The sequence below is a fragment of the Pogona vitticeps genome, chromosome 6 (genome assembly GCF_051106095.1).
Source record: "Pogona vitticeps strain Pit_001003342236 chromosome 6, PviZW2.1, whole genome shotgun sequence".
NCBI classification, from domain to species: domain Eukaryota; kingdom Metazoa; phylum Chordata; class Lepidosauria; order Squamata; family Agamidae; genus Pogona; species Pogona vitticeps.
The window spans coordinates 69,442,672-69,460,279 of record NC_135788.1 but is presented as its reverse complement, the minus strand read 5'-3'; the positions used below and the strand labels follow the sequence as shown (position 1 = coordinate 69,460,279).

The following is a 17,608-nucleotide window of genomic DNA, read 5'->3' as shown; positions in this document are numbered from 1 at the left end:
ACATACACGTAATTTGCTGAATAGGATTTTAGCCTTTGTGATAAACCATTGCTTATTAATGCGGATTAGCTTTTTATAAAGGTAGGTGTTTTTAAAAGACACTTTCCCTTTGAAAGCTACTCCAATGAGCTACTTTGGTGGATTTTTGTTGATGTCTTGTCAGCAGTAAAATTATTCCTATTAGCCAGTAGATTATGTAGCAGCTGTGCTTGCTTATTTGTTTGCTTGCTTATTTTGCTTGCTTATTACTTGAGCATAGCCTTTCTTTAGGGATGTTGTTAGCAGTAGATATATCTTTTCCACTTCCCATTGGCATACTGGGAGTCACTGGAGTAGGTCAGGCTCCCTATCCCATAGAGATCCCTTCCAGTAGTAGAAAAGCACCTCTGCTATTAGGTGCCATTGCGGAAAATTGATCTCTTAGTACTTTTTATTTAAAATAGTTTGTTTTAGTTAAAAAGTATTCTCCAAATAGTATGAGTGACTTGTTACATTATTTTTGTATTGACTATTTTATTGAATACTTATATAAAAACATAAAAAGACATAAATATTCAGTAAAAGAACAATATTTTGATAACAATGTGTGAATAATCTTTCGTTAACTATATTCTGATGTGTACTGCTTGCAGACCCTGACTGTAGAGTGTCCATGAAATAGTGTAAATAAAGAAATATTCTTCTCCTATGCCATTACTGAAAGCAACTATTTGTGGCAAATCTTAAGTCCATTTTCATTATGCTTTTTCTGGTGCTTTGTGGTACCCATACAGCTGAATATCAACACCCCATAAAAGTTAACGTAGTCCATTCAATCTGAAGTGAAACACTATCTTTAGTAGTGTGGCTTTTTTATCTTTATTCTTGGTGTAGGACTTGAACTCATGGAAACATGAGCCAAGCAGCTCCACCACTATGTCATCAAACCAAGAAGTTATGTGATAATAGTGCATCCAGATGTAATTTTCCCATCAAAAAGCCCATCTGCAGAAGCACTGAATTATTTTTGAGTGATCTAATTTCACCATGATTTTGAGAGGGACATAGATCTAGAGTACTGTATAGTTAATTGCAAACATTTCTTCTTCAGAAGGTTGTAGCTGTAACAGCATTTTGGGGAAACAGATACAATGGCTGGAATAGATTGCTGGAAGACAGATGCTGTGTTTTCCTTCATGAAAAATCAGCAACTACATTGTGTTATCATTCCAGAGAGGGTCAGTGCAAGAATGTTAGGAGTTTGGTAGGTTTCCCCCCCCCTTTTTTTTTTCAGTAGTGAATACTATTAAGAGAGCAAGTTCCTAAAGAAACTTCCTAATGAGAAGATAGGCTCAGCTATGGAAAAAAACGTGACTGCTGCTGCTTGTGTTGGTATCCTTGTCCATGGAGACATTTAAGGAGCCATCTGTAAGACCCACAGGCCACATATAACTCTGGTTTGTTCCATTTGATAGAAAAGCATCACCAAAATTAGGCATGAACAAAAAAAAAAAAATAAAGCCACTTTTCTCCTGCTCTTCTAGGCAGGATGGTGATATCCCACCCTGTAGATCATCAGGGATGTTTGAAGTGGTATCACTCTTCCGGGCCACAGAGGATTTCTGCACTTCTTAGCAGTGATTATGTTAACAGTGTCTACCTTAGCAGTGACAGCAGTGTTGAGAGCAGTTCCTATGAAACTGTTCCTGCCCACCAGCATTTCCCATATATTGATTAACTTCTCCAGCTTCAGCTTTGTTTATTTATTAATAAAAATATTTATTTTATTTTATTTATATGCCAATCAGCCTTTCTCCTGAAAAGGACCCAAGGAAGTTTACAGTATTTGAACCTAAAAGCAATAAATAATTACAGAATTTAATAGATATAATACTAATATTAATATTGATGGGTAAAAGCAATTCTAAAACACATTAGAAACAACAGAAACACAGCAACCCAATTTTAATAACCCCTCTTAGGTAGCCATTCATTCAGGGAAAGCTTGCGTGAAGAGAAAGTTCTTTGCCTGCTTGCAGATGGACAGTAAAGACAGAGCCATCCTGGTGGATGACTTAATTTGGTGAAGATCACTCCTCTTTCATTGTTGATCGTGCTTGTTTATGAGCAAGATTCTGAAATCAGAGAAGGTTGCCATTGTCATGCCGTCAGCTGGGTTCTTGTGATGGCTAGCACTGAAGGGATTTTTATGTCGGGGATGGGGTGGGAGCTAGAATTGCAGTAGGGTGGAATTTCCAAGGACAAGACATGACTTGTTATCAGTAATATTTTATTTTGCTCCCTTGAGGAAAACAGCCATGAAAGCTAGACTTCACCAGTGTGGTTGATAGCATTACCTTAAGAAATCCTAACAGAAAATGCAGTGCAACTTATCTGTCATATGGAGTAATGAAACTAAGTTGTTAAAAATGGATTTTCCCCCTAATTATTTTGAAGGTGGTCTTTGAAGCCTTGCATAATCTGGAGCCTCGTGGTTATGTGGTCGGGTGGATCATTGCTATCAGTTTGCTGGTGGGAATTCTCATCTTCCTGTTGTTGGCTGTGCTACTATGGAAGGTAAGCTATCTGTCAGACACAGCAGAGACACAAGAATTATCTGCAGCCTTGGCATAAAATCACACACTCTCTTTTTGCAGTCTGTGGTAAGTATTTCACATCCATTAACATGGATGAATAATAAACAGTAATCTATACTGAGACCATTAAATATCAGAAAAACACTTGCTCTTCATTTCCCTTATGGGCAAAAAGTAAGGCTCTGAAAGAGAAGCTATACTGGAATCTGAATGTGGAGGACAAAGGCATTACTTTCCCACAAATGGATTTTATGTGCCATTTGGATTCCAGTAAAAAATTCAAGGAGATTGTTTAGTCAGTGTGGCATTCGCACCTCGTGGCCCCTGCCTGACTCCCCAAAGACAGAGCACATAAAGACAAACCAATACTCCTTTTCACCCGCTGCCACCAGTTGATCACTAAATCAACATACTTTACTTATGAAAGGATGAAGATGCAGGTCCAAACTTCACTGTCTTTTAAATAAAAATTGTTTATTGATTACAGATGTTTGATTATTAATCATAGGTAACTTCTACAGGTTTATTTATCATCCATCTCAACCTTCTATTGGTTATCACAGTTCTTATTCACTCTTCACCTCAGATCTCCCAGATACCACACTCTATCTCTCCACTCCACTCTGACTCACTCCTCTGACTCTCACTGACTCACTCTCTGACTCCGCCTCTTTTTACATATCTCTCGGCTCTGCCTCTCAGCAACATCAGCCTGCAACATGAATATGCATGACTACTTAACATAATCAGGGTGAACGCTACAGTCAGCACCTAGTTCTACTTCTTCCATTTAGCAGCAAAATCAGCATGTCATTAAGCAGACATTGTCGTCACCATCATTACCAAATGAGCCTTTGAAAAAATTGTTCAGATTGTCCGTCTTTTGTCATTCCCAGCTCTTTGTCAGCTTTACACCAGTCTTCTCCTCACTAAGAAAACTGAGTAAAAAGTATCTTCAGCATTTTGAGCAGAGCTTGGAAATGTTACTTTTTTGGACCACAACTCAGAATCTCCCTGGTCAACATGGGCTGCAGTCCAAAAGTACATTTCAGAGCTCTTACATGGATGGTGCCAATATATTGCCAGGTATGAGGACAAACATGACAGTGTTATGAGCAGTGCAGGACCAGCTTTACGGATGCACATAAGCAAAAGATACGTTCCTGCCCGATTTCTACATATAGATAGCAGGAGGGAGGAAAGGTGAGGGAGGTGGAATGGGAGCAATAAACAAGTGCACATGCTTGGTTGCATGTAAATATATTCTTCCCAGTGTGTTCATGCTGGGTATGAGGGGCAAAAAACAGATTATTTCCCATCGATGATGTCCTGTTGGTGCCACATTTTCCGATTTGACTCAGTCGCACTGGCTCACAGTCTCTCACTAAGGAAACTTAATCCCATGAAGTAGCAGCAAGAGATTCCAAGGAAGTGCTTCCCCAGGTTTGGGGAAGAGAGATCACTGGAAACTTCTTTTTGGAAGAGAGATCACTGGAAACTTTAGGTGCTATTTGAAAATTAGATTTATTTAGAAACATCAGCACTCCTACCGGCAGCATTTCCCTTCATCCAACCCATAATTTAGAGAAGCATCCTCTTTGGATTATCTATCCCAGAATCCCCTAGACAGCATGGTCACTGTCCATGTTGCCCTAGGAATTCTGGATATGTTGCCCCCACAAGTAATTTTTCCAAGATATGGATCAGATCTTCAGAGAGACAAGCCAAGAGTTCAAAATACCTCTTTATCTGCTTCATGTTGTCTTCATTTTTCTGTTTCAAAATATGCTTCTGTTCTTCTGTTCCTACAATGACCTTAATATCCCCACCATCCTTTAGCTGTGAGAGGGAAATGTGTCCTCCTCACAACATCACCTGGAAGGATTTTTAAGTATTTCTTAGCCATTCTGGACCATTTTGTCTGTAATTCCCTAGTGAAAAAATGTGGTTTGTACCATTTGTCTGCTGACATTCTTTTTTGTTTGTTTGTTTGTAGTTCTTCTCTTCTACTTTAAATTAGACATTATTATAAGTATCTTTACATCAAATGTGGTGGCTCTTATCAGTGTTGTATGCAGTGTATTGCATCCAAAGCTTAATTATTAGTCCTGACAATGTGTTGTTTCTCACATGTGAGTGAATTAGTCAAGTTTTCTGCATTCTGTGTTTTATAATTTCTTGTTCTTTATTTATTTACTTTAATAATTATTTGTTGACCATCCTCTTGATATCAAGATATTGTTGGATGATTGTTTTGTTTTGTTTGTTTGTTTATTAAAATATTAACCCACCTTTCTCCTTAATGTGTTACATTAAAATATTGAAAATCTAAAACAGCTGAGTATGCAAATATTTAAAAAGAATTAAATAAGTATTATATTAAATTAGTTAAGAATGACAAATGAAATCAATACTAAAAATACATTTAAAAACAGTACAATGCACAACAATCCATTTTTAAAAAACTCTCTCATTTATGGAATATTAACCAGTCAGGTTTCTTTATAGAAAAATGATATCTTCTAGTTAACTAGCTAGTTAGTTTATTTTGAGATCTGCAGGCTACCTTGCTTTACTATATCGGCACCTTTTCTTTGACAAGGAAAGAACGCCTCCTGTCCCTATAGGCCTGCCAGTTTCTTTACACAGACAGACGGATAGACAAACAAACAAAGTGTTAGCGAAGGCTTTCACGGCCAGGATCTAATGGTTGTTGTGGGTTTTTTGGGCTCTTTGGCCATGTTCTGAAGGTTGTTCTTCCTAATGTTTCACCAGTCTCTGTGGCCGGCATCTTCAGAGGACAGCACTCTGAAGATGCCGGCCACAGAGACTGGTGAAACGTCAGGAAGAATAACCTTCAGAACACAGCCAAAGAGCCTGAAAAACCCACAACAACCAAAGTGTTGCACAGAATAAAGGTGAGTTGGTCGTATGGACTGCAGTAATGCTCCTTGACTTTCTCTCCTCTGTTCCCTTCTCTAATGGCGGGGCAGAGCTAATTTCCTTTCTGTGGCTTACTGTCAGCATTTAGCACCATAAATTAGTTGGTCTAAGGACTGTAATAAAATATGTATGTAGTAGCATAAATTGCCACTGAAATGTAGTGGTACAGTTTTGGGGTGGAGGAATCACAGAAAAGAGCCTGGATGGAATTCCATCTCTTCAGCCATGTGTTGCTCACCTCTGGTATAGACAAGTAAGCAAAGGGCAAAGGGGAGAACTGTCTGGTCTAAGACATTTTCCTGTCTGAGGCAGAATGGAAGATGGTAAGTACACCACAGGATGAAAGGTGAAAAATATCCAAGCGTAGCTAAGGCCTAGCTAAGGGTCCCCACACACACACACACTTTTGAAGTCAACATTTCATATACATCTCCCTTTCAAGGTAAAACTACCACTGCAGTAAACTGAATAACTAACAATTTGCTGCCTCTGGTTGTCTCAGTGTTTATATTATCAGTTCTGCCTCCTTGCCTTTAAATTACTTTTAATCATTTTCAGTTAATTCTGTGTTTTTGCATATGTGCTCTGTTGTTAATTTTGATTTACTATAGCTATTTTGTTTATTGTTCTTAAGCTGTTGTCTTTTATGTTTTATATATTAGACCACCCAGAGTGGCCTTGACAGCCAGATGGGTGGCATGAAAGTCAAATAAATAAATAAATAAATAAATAAATAAATAAATAAATAAATAAATAAATAAATAAATAAATAAATAAATAAATAAATAAATAAATAAATAAATAAATAAATATTCTTTTATGCATCCTCAATCAAGTGCCTGAGGTAACTGGCTCAATTTGCCTAATGGTACCAGCCAACCATTTTACCTACAGGAGAGCTCACCATTTTAAACAGGCAATCTCAGCTTTTTGCTAGAGCCTAGGCCTCAGCGAGATTACTTGCAATGTAACATCAGAAAGATAAAATCATGGAGGGCTCTAATTTAAACATCATATGCTCTAGATTACACTAACATTTCAGCCCTCGTCCTAATAATGTAGCCTGAATGTATGGAACCCTTTTTAACCAAAGTAAACAAACAGTACATTTTACTATGTTTATGATGGTGTTGCTTACAGAAGCATTGACCACAAATATACAGGGCGTAGTTAGGAGAATGTTCAAAAGTGCTCTGCTTACGTCTTATTTGTGCAGCTGAAAAACACTTCAAGCATGATGAAAGGATCCAACTGGAACCTGAACGTGGGGGCAAAGATCCATTATAGTTCTGCTTATCTATTCTTCCCTCCTCATGATCTCACACTGTATTACTTGTCTTTATACCACTGGCTAAAACTCACACCCAAGCTCTTTCTAGGAGGAAAGCATTGGTGTATTTCCTTTCCTTTCCTTTTAAGTTCAGTTCTCCCCTTGTGGGATTCCTGTTTCAAAGAACTATATTCCATAGACATTAAGCTTTTCATAAGAATGTTACTGACTACACATGTCTACAGTATTTAGTAATGTCTCATTGAGTGCACTGGGAGCGATATGTCCCATTGAGTGTACTGGATAATTGAATATAGGATTGCAGCTTGAAGGACCAGATGTACCCTCTAAACCAGATAAGTGATACTTGGGATAAGTATCCCAGGTTGCAATTCTATGCATATTTACTAGGGAGAAAGTTCCGTTGAAGAAAACCATTTTCTAATATCCAAACATGAGCTTGCTCATATTGCTTGTATTGTTATAATGATCTTTTAAAGAATCTCTTACATTTTTATTAATGTCTTTATAAGGATCTTGAAGGGTCCCCCCCCCGATTAAATTTTTCTGAGTTCTGCAATATGATGTTAGTGATCTTTTGTTTTTGTTTTTAAAGCCTTATCCAACATGCCAGAAAAATATTATTTTAAGTGCAGAGTTTGAAAGTCCAATAGAATGTAGAGGATTAAACATCACCATTATCATCGCTATCTCAGCACTTCCAGATTACAGTGCTGTAGTCCCATAATGTTTCTAAACTTCCTGTGTTTTCCCAGTGCTACTTCTTTGTTTTTTTCCCATCACAGACAAAATTTCCTTAAAGCAGAATTGATAGAATAGTTACTTAATACCTACTTAATGGTCTTGGCTTCAATGCCTGTATCAGAGGAGTAAAGTGTTCATTGGAAGGGAGTTTCATAATTATGGGGTCACCACTGAAGAAGATTTTCTTGTGCTCATCAACATAATAAATCTTTTCAATAGACATGAAGTCAGCACTCTGAACTAGACCTTAAATTACAGTCAGGATCAAACAGATAGGGATAGTCTTTTTGACAGTTGGATCTCAAACTTACTTACTTACCTCCCTCCCTCCCTCCCTCCCTCTCTATCTATCTATGTCTGTCTGTCTGTCTGTCTGTCTGTCTGTCTGTTTGTTTATACCCTGCTTTTCACCTCAAAAGGACACAAGGCAGCTTACTACATTAAAAGGACAATATTTAAAAGCTGGAAACAATAAATATACAAATATTTTTTAAAAAGTTAAAGAAGTATCACATTAAAATTATTTATTTATTTATTTATTTATTTATTTATTCATTCATTCATTCATTCATTCATTTATTTATTTATTTATTTATTTATTTATTTATTTATTTATTTATTTATTTATTTATTTAATATCCCGCCTATCTAGTCAATTAAGACCACTCTAGGCGGCTGGTAAATAAAATCAATACCAAAGTCTAACATCTTTAAAAGGTCACCATTTTAAAAGGTTAATATTTGTTATACCATTGCAGTTCTCACTTCTAGTTAAGAAAAAATACTTCATGTGTTGTAACTGCATGTATGCATTTTAAAAGCAGTTGTACCTTACAGCTTTAAGTTTTACTCATAATTTGATGGGCTTCAGTTGTTTCATGTTTCATCAGTCCTTATATATGTGCTTCAAGATCACCATTGGCCCTTTAATCTTTTTCTTTTCATTTGATGGCCTGGAAATGTTGGTTTGTTGTTCGTTGTTGTTGCTACTGCTAACATTTTCAGCAGTGAAATTCAGATAAGTTAAAGACTTGCTAAAGTGGTGCGAACATATGAAAAATTGCTAATGGCTCTAACAAAATGAAGTGTGATGTGCTGTGCAAGATTTCAGATATCTATCAAAACAGATATGTCCAGAATGTGCCACTGGAGGCAGATTTTCCTTACTGTGGAACTGATTACTGGATATCCTCCATAGCTCTGTAGAAGGCCTGAACAGAGCATGGGAACAGACTTGGGTATAAAATTACAGATAGCCAGTGGAAAAGTGTATGCCCAGTGCATTCAGGTGCTTTCAGTGCTCCAGCTGTGGAAATTGCTGCACAATCTGATGAGTTGCCAGTTGCCTGTGTCCAGGTCCATGACTGGCATCTTGTCTCAATGGCAGCTACTCACATAAATACCAAGCAGGATAGTGGCCAATGGATTTTACTACCTGTAAGTCTGTATTCAACTTAAAGAGGCATCATTGAAAGTAATCTATAAATGCCCTTTTCATGTTGGCAAGATTTTCTAAACACAAAAATAGCATGTTTCAAAATTAGCCTTTATCTTCCTTGTAAATGTGAGGGTAACAGTGAAAAGCTTTATATGATATGGGCTTACATCATGTTCAGAATTCATCTAGTTTTCATCTAGTTTTTTATAGTGGCATTAAACCTTAGTCCTGAAAGAGTAAGAGTCCTGACCCTTTAATTCTGCCTGGCCAACACTTATTCACATCTTTATATTGCAGCACAAGCTGTTACTATCCAAAGGATGGCTCTGGAATAAGTGGCTTTGCAACTACAGTTTTATGAATAGCTGAATTTATTCTATGCATGTGTCAAAAGGTTCTTGTAAAGTCTTAGGCAGTCCTGAATGAAATTAAAACTGAAGACTCATTGAAACCATTAACAGATTTATTCCTATTCAACAAAAGAGTATCAATAACAATTTCTGTGGGATAAACATGATCCCAATCATATAACTGTGTCCCGAATTTTGCAGAACCATTACTGTATATCCAGCCCCTTTCCCTAATACTGGGGTGCCGGGCCAAAGCGTTCCTTGTCCGTTGGCTTCCGCAGTGGGGCAAATGGTGCCACAACAAGGGTGGCGAGCCCAATCCCCCTCTGGTGGTGGTTTGTTGTAGGTGGCACACCACCTTCTTCGAGGGACCCTTTCCCCTCGGAAAGACCACCACTGTCCATTCTGACATTTTGGTGATGGCTACTCCCTCTCTTCCTGGTACTGGGTCCAGCAGTAAACCACCTTCAAATTGGGAAAGTCTTTCAACATTTCACTCACATGGTCACATTTCTTTTCCTCCCTCTCTTTCTTGCTTGTCAAAATCCAAAAATCCCACGCACCTGTTCCTACTTTTATATCTTTCTCCCACACATCAATCACTTGCTCCTCCTCCTTTTCCCTCCCCTCTTCTGTCAAACAAACTTCTATTTAACTCTTTCTTCACCAGCCTTCTGTTTTAACACATCCCTCTCCCTTTCCTTGACCACCATATATTTGCTACCTGGAGGAGACGGTGCACTCTCATCCACCTTGCCTTCACAGCATGTTAAGCAATTTTGTACTGTTGTGTAGTCCAATGGTAGAACCCCTATTGCCAGTCACCCAGTTTTGGTTTTGACAGATTTCATGAACTAGCTTCAGGCTGAATTATACATTTAATTAAATATGTTTTTTTGAAAGTCTACATTATTTCATCCCTGAGTTGAGTTAGCAATGTGGAAAGTAGGGAGTTAGCCCTTTCTTTCATCCAACATTTTTCTGTTAAATGCTTCCCACACTGGTATTTGCCTCCAGTGGTACTGTTTGCACTTTTGAGACACATGGCTAGGTTGGCCATTTGGGGCTGGAAAGTGGCCTCAGAATGAAAAAGTAAACTTTTCCTCCTAGCTGTTCATGTTTTATATTGGGGAGGGAATTAAAAATGCCCATTTTTTTCTTCAAAAAGAACTCAGGCTCTGCTAATATGTTTTTCTTTTTTAGATTTTTTTTTGCTTAAAATAAAGTGTAGTTTTGCCCTTAATAATAACAGTTTTATGAACTCTGTAGTTTTCCATCCATCATGTCATAGCCGCTGGCTATTTAAATGTACCGTTGCTAATTCTGTCAGGCTACTAGGAGTATGTTTTCTTACCAGTGAGTCCAATGCCCTTTTAGAAAGCTATGTTCTATGGCAGGCATAGATCTTTTGTCCTGCTGATAAGATTTATAGAGACAGAAAGCTGTATGAGGTAGTGGTTAAAGTAAAGACCAGCACCAGAAAGACTTGTTATCAGATTCACCACCACCACCACCACCACTACAATTCAAATTTGGTGGCTTACAGCCAGTCAACTTCTGATTGTTGAGCAGGTAAATTGTAAAGAAGAGATTTTTACAGTGGTGCCTCAACTTACGAATGTCCCTACTTATGACCATTTCGAGTTATGATCAGCTCTGACTGCAAAATTTTGCTTCTACTTGTGACTGAAGCTTCCACTTACAAATAGAAAAAGGAGGGGGGGAAAGGCAGGAAAAGCAAATTTCTAACTGTAGGTGGCAATGGGGCTGCTTCTTTGTAGCTCTTTCACCCCAGCAGTTAGAGAGTGTGTGATCGGAGGAGGCTTGGGACTGCCTCCTTCTGCTTCTGAGAGAGAGAGTGTGTGTGTGCGCTTGCAGGAAGGCTTCGGGGTGCCTGGTAAGGTAAGGTGCTGTTTTCTGCTTTTCGAAAACTGTTCTGGGTGTTTTTGAAGCGTGGTTTTGAGCTGAGGGGGTTATGTTTCTGTGCTGTGATGGGTCGTGGGGGGTCTGTTTGTTTTTTGGCTTCCCCCCATTTCCAATGGGTCTTGGGGGGTTGGTTGCTTTTTGGGTCCCCCCCCATTCCTGATGGGTCCTGCATGCTTCCCTTGCTTTTTCCTCTGCTTTCTTTGCATTTCTAACCCCCCCTCGTTCTCTGTACATTTCCAAAGGGTCTTGCATGCTTGATTGCTTTTCTCCCCCCCCCCCCCTTTGGCCAGAAGGGATTAATCGTGTTTCCAATGAGTCTTGCAGAGATTTTTTTTGTATGATTTTTTTTCTTTTGGACGGAACAGAATAATTGCATTTCAGTATATTCCTATGGAAAATGGTGATTTGACTTATGACCATTTCGAGTTATGTCCATCTTCTGGAACGGATTATGGTTGTAAGTCGAGGCACTACTGTATTCTGTTTGTTTATGATGTATTACATCTGCCTTAGAGGAAAGATGGTATGCTGATGGAGGTATTAAATTAATAAGCTGTATTTATGGAAATAGAATGAAAGGGCTAATTTAAGTATTCAGTTGTGTTACATGGTTGTTCTGCTCTGGATAGTTTCCTACTGAAACTATAAATTCATTGAAAAGCAAAATCTCTGGGGTGATATGTATTCTATGTTGGCTCATTCATACATGTAGTTCCACTCGGTGCTACATTCATGTAGAGATGAATATGCATGTATGAATCAGCAGGCATCAAGTTTTGAATCCTCCTCTATGAACCAATCCAGAAAGAATAAACTTGGTGCTGCTTCCCTTCTCCACAGAATGACACTTCCAACTAAAGGAAAGCAGAAGCCTGCCAGGCTAAAGCTGTAGTTGCTGCAAATAAACTCTCACAGTTCGTAGCTAATATCAGAGGAGAAAATACCTGGTGATTTTTTTCCCCAGCAGTGTACGTGGCATACAAAGCTGCCCAATATTGAATGAATATGGCTGCCTAATGTACAACCCTCTCAACAGATTTTTTAAAAAACAAATTAGATTGATTACACACAATTGCCATTTTGTATAAATTGGAACTTTGTCAAAGTTTCCCCACTCTTCACAGTACTTCCATTTGTCGTCCACAAGTAATTGGGCTTTGTTGGTGGTCTGCATATATGGCTTGCACAGGCATGCGTTCTCTTTGCTGTTATGAGGGTAAACAGTGCATTCAAGTTTAAAGTCTCGCCAGTGGGGAATCTGTGTGCATCAGAAACCAGTGTGACATTCTAGCTTTTATCTTGGCACAATATAAACATATTAAATCTACTGGCAAAATCAGAAGTCTTCTTTTGGTGCAGCAGACCTTTCAGCAAAACTAGTATTCTTAAGAACTTAAGCCAAAACACACTATATATATCAACTTTAAAATTGCAAATAAGTATGTATGATTACAGAAGCCAGAGACCTCTGAACTAAAACATCAGATGCTCTTTAAAAGAAACCAAGTCTCATAGACCTACAGTTCTGCGAGCTAGGACGCCTCATTTCCTTGATTTGCATTTACCGTTGATTAAACCAAACATACAGCAGTTGTTTATGGGAATATTTTTGGGAAATAGAACCATTTTTCTGTCAAATATTGTGTATTTTTAGCAAGCCAAATGAACCATAATGTAGCGGCATTGCTTTTTTAAATTGACCTCTGCAATAGTGTTTAAAGTTTTGCTTAACTGTACAGTTTTTTTCCAAGCAGTTCCAGCATCCTTTTTTTTGTTAACTATTTTTGTGTCCCTTTGGAGGAAAAAAAAACCCACCTTATTCAATAAATCATTTGCCTGACAATGTAATGGCATTGAGCTACCACTGTGTTCCAGCTGGGATTTGTGAACTGCCATGTACTTTTGTTGTTTGAAAAATATCTTTGGCATCAACATACAACTCTGTTTTTGAAGAGTGAAAATTTGGTGGAACATTTTATATTGTTCACTATGATCATTATGATGCAGGATCTTGTAACCAATATGATCATAACCATATTTTGTGATCCATTCAAGTACATTGAATCATGCTGATTTCAGTGGGAATGGAGGAATGAATAAAAAACATTTGTTTCAATTTTTCTCTGTGATCTCAAAGTGACTTTAAAAGGGCTTGACTTTGAGTATGTCATGCCGAAGTTCCAGAAATATTAATAAAACTGAGAACACCAGTGTTATCACTGTCTAAAATCAATGTGACAAAAATGGGCAAAACGTAGTCTTATCATACAGCATTATCCAGCTAATATTGTTGCCCTGACATGATCAGACTCCTTTGGCCTTCTTTGGTTACAGGCTGTCATCACCAATCCCACAACATTCAATGTAAAACAGCTGTTTTTCCAAACCAGAGGTAAACTTATAACCATTTCCAGTTCCTTTCCCCGCCTCCCAGTTTTGAGCAGTCCATGCAGCCCCAGAGGATCCTGAGAGCTCCTGGCCCCAACAGGGTTGCCTACAATCTCTGTACAAAATAAATGGTTTCAAGGTTTGTGGTATTGGTCAGACAACTCAAAAGACTGCAACTGTGTTCAGAAGAACACCTACTTAAACCATAGTTTGATAAGTAGGATGGCCACATTGATCTCCACTTGTTCCTTCCAGGTTTACATTCCTACCTTATTCTAGTTTGAGAACCAACATTAACTTAAAGCAAGAATACTCTGTGCCTCTTCAAATACATTTTGAAGAGTTTGCAGTAAACTTTAATAGCTTGGACACATCTAAGGATATGAGCCACTAAAGCTTCTATCAATCAAACATTCCTAATCTTTAATCTTGTTATTTTTTGATAAGACTAATATAATTCCCTCTTTAGAAATATCAGTATTAAGCCAGAGCAATCCATCTGGACATAATTGGCAGCCTTGGCCAAAGGTCACCAAGGTCTCTATGCCAAAGCCAGCACATTGTGGGAGGAGGGTGCTGGGAAGACTTTGCCACCATAGTGCTTGCCCATTGCATAATTTATGACTCCACAGATATTTATTCAAAGTAAGTCTATAAATAAAAGATATTTTAAAAAACAATACCTTATGAGAATGAACTATTTCTCCCTTGTGTTCCTTCCACTCTCCTTAAGAAGGAGCAACAGATGTCAGAAGAATCTGACAGGGCAGGCCTTCCATGTGCCATGTTATCCAAGCTTGGAAGGTGCCATATACCTAGAAGCTGGAAGGTTTCTTCCAGCCAGGAAACTTCCATTGCAGAAGTAACACTTCTTACAGTGCTCAGAATGCGAAGAACATTTTTCTTCCATTCATCCCCTTCCATCTAACCTTTCCTGTGCTATTTCTGTTGGCAGTTCAGTGGAAATCTGAGCCTTTGGTTGTCTCTTCTTGTTGTAGTGATTAATTATTTTTTAGTCCCAGTTTATTTCTGATTTGAGCAGTCTATTTTTGGACAGGGGAGAAGAAGATATTTAAAAAGAAATAAAAAGAAATTGCATTTTAGGCATTAACAAACTGAAATCCAGTTGTCATTAACTACCATGCCATGAGAACTATGTCATCACCCAGCAATGCTACTCTTTATCTTAAATCAGTTGAACTTTTTCAGGTTCTGAGGCTGCCTAAGGTTCACTTTTGCTCTGGGAAAGCCTTTGGGAGCCTTTAGATGGGTGGGGGAGCCCTTCATATCACTGTACCATGCCTGCTGGTGGTGATCCAGTGGCAGTTTTCTGATATGAAAGGCTCCTTGCCCGCCATGGTAATGCTCCCAAGGTCTTCTTCAGGACAACAAAGATCCTTTAGGAGCCTGGGAATCTCAAACAGGGGATAGAAATTTTAAACTAAAATAGAGAGCAGCATCACAAATTGATGACATCTTCATTGCACAGTATAAATCTATTCGTTCATTCATTTTTGTTTTAATTTATTTTTCAGCTGGACTTTAGCCATACCATCTTGGCCTTTGTCACTCCTTTGAATTAATTCCCAAATTGCCTTTTCTTTTGCTCAAAATAGAAATGTCATTCCTTGTGTGAAAGTTCTGTTCCAAAAATGCAGCAGATGGCAGTGTAGCTATGCTGTACGGGTAATGTGTATATTACTGCTAAGGGTGATTTTGTTTGGCTGAAGAATCCAAGAATTGGTTTTTGAACTGAGGCTTCACTGTTGTGCTAGCTCGACTGGGACACAGTTGCCTAATAAAGCGTGTGTGTGTGTGTTTTAACAGAGACATCAGTTACCCTGATTAGGAGAAGTAATAGTTCCATGCTTTTCTGTGCAAGGCTTGGGCCAGTAGGACAAACGAGACACTGCTCCACCTCAGCCTTAGGCTACCCTCCCATCAGTCCCCTTCTGCCTGCCTCTTTATCAGAGCTGAACTCACTTTGGTAACTGAGTTAGAAGGGTGGGAAGAAAAAGAAAATTGGAGGGTGTGGGTGAATGAATCAGTGGGTAGGTCAAATGCCCAGCTTTGAACTGGGCACAGACGGAAGCAGCAGCTGCTAGGAACATGCCTAATTTGGGGTAAAGGTGTGTTCCCCCCCCCAATACAACTGATTTATAGAGTGAATGAGTGGGGCAAGGATGAAACAATGTCTGAACGAATGCTTGCCAGCCTGCCTATTCATATTTATGTGAGTGTCTTATCTTTGCCTCTTTCTTCCCATCATTCCTGACTCTACCTACCATTGCCTGCAGTGTCTTCTGCCCCATCAACCATAATGAGCAATAACCCCCAGTGCTGGGAAGCCCACAGTTAAGATGCATATAGATAGATTGGCGAGACACCTGAATGTTAAGGAGGAATCAGGAAACTAAGTCCTATGATGAACAATTGAGAAAGCTGGGGAAGAGAAGATTAAGGGGAGGTCTGGTAACTGTATTCTTCTGTGCAGCAGAACCTGTCTTAGCTGACCAGCGCCCTCTCTGCCATGCTGGCTATCCCATTGTGCCAGCTGCTAAAATTCCCAGTGGCCCTGCTTCTGAAGAGCCAAAAATATAACTGTTCCATTTCTTAGACAATCCACTCTTTGTTGCCTGATCTTTGCCTCTTTCAGCCTAGGTACAGCAGCTTAGAGCACTAACTGAACACTCTTAAAGGTTAAAGTATAGGAGCATCCTAGGCAAGAAGAGGACTTGTTTCTAATTAACATTTGTCTCTTATGTACTTCCATATGAATGAAAGGAGCAGAGGAATGGGATCATGTGCCTGCATTCTATACAGTTATCATGTAGTCTGACAGGTATCTCTGCATGTGCTCACTGAATGTAGTCAAGGCATCTACATTTTGCACAGCAAGCTTTAAGCTGTGCCATCCTCCGTTATCAGTAGGCATTCGTATGTAATATATGATGAATGTGGGATATTGTGCTTCTGTATCCACCATTCAAAAAGCCAAGAAATGGCCCAATATTTCTGCACAATATCGCACTTACCTTTTCAGCAGGGAAAAGGATGCCAAGCTTTATATAGCAAAGGTAGTAAACAGCCTGGCTGTTAACAACAATGGCAGCAGTCAAGATGGTCTACAGGAAGGGGAAGCAACAGAAGGAAAGAACAACCTAACCTGAAATGCTCTTTTTTGCAACATCTGACCAGAGAGCTTAATGATAGGACATTTTGGAAGTCAGTAGCTCATTTAGAATGAGAAGGTAGAATTGTCTCCCCAATGTTTTCTCCTCACACAGCAGTTGTCACTGTCTCCTTACTCATTAGTAAACTGAATAAACTTACTCATGAATAAACCAGGTAAAATTTGCTTTCAGATAATCCCCGGGCGCAAAGCACATATATATGTATGTATGTATGTATGTATGCGTGTGTGTGTGTGTGTGTGTGTGTGTGTGTGTGTGTGTTTCTATATATACAGTGGTGCCCCTCATGATGACGATAATCCGTTCAGTTAAAATCGCTATACAGCGAAATCGTCGTCATGCGAAAAAAAAACATTGGAATGCATTAAGAACTGGTTAATGCGTTCCAATGGGGAAATACCTCATTGTCCAGCGAAGATCGCCCCTAGAGAACTGCCGATCAGCTGTTTAAAACTGCTGTGTTCTGAAGCTTCTGTCTGGAAAACAGCCATTTTGTGAAGGGAGGGAAGCCATTTTGCGAAGGAAAGCCATTTTGCAGAGCCAGAAAAGTCATCATTTTGCGAACAAATGGTTGTGAAGCAAGAAGCTAAGCAACGTAAAGCAGATTACCCCCATAGGAACCATCGTCATTTACCGGGGTAAGCATCTAGCGGGGCACCACTTTGTGTGTGTGTGTGTGTGTGTGTGTGTGTGTGTGTGTGTGTGTGTATGTGTGTGTATATCTATCTATCTATCTATCTATCTATCTATCTATCTAT

The 17,608-nt window shown here is 38.9% G+C and overlaps 1 protein-coding gene across 2 annotated transcripts in view; it reads left to right on the top strand.

Annotated features, from left to right (window-relative positions):
• ITGA9 (integrin subunit alpha 9) overlaps positions 1 to 17,608 on the top strand; it is a 389,935-nt gene that overhangs the window by 280,816 nt on the left and 91,511 nt on the right. For both annotated transcript variants that reach the window (XM_078377516.1, XM_073003815.2), the window contains exon 27: positions 2,437 to 2,556. In XM_078377516.1, coding sequence (XP_078233642.1) covers positions 2,437 to 2,556 — 120 coding nt within the window. The remainder of the gene's footprint in view (positions 1 to 2,436; positions 2,557 to 17,608) is intronic.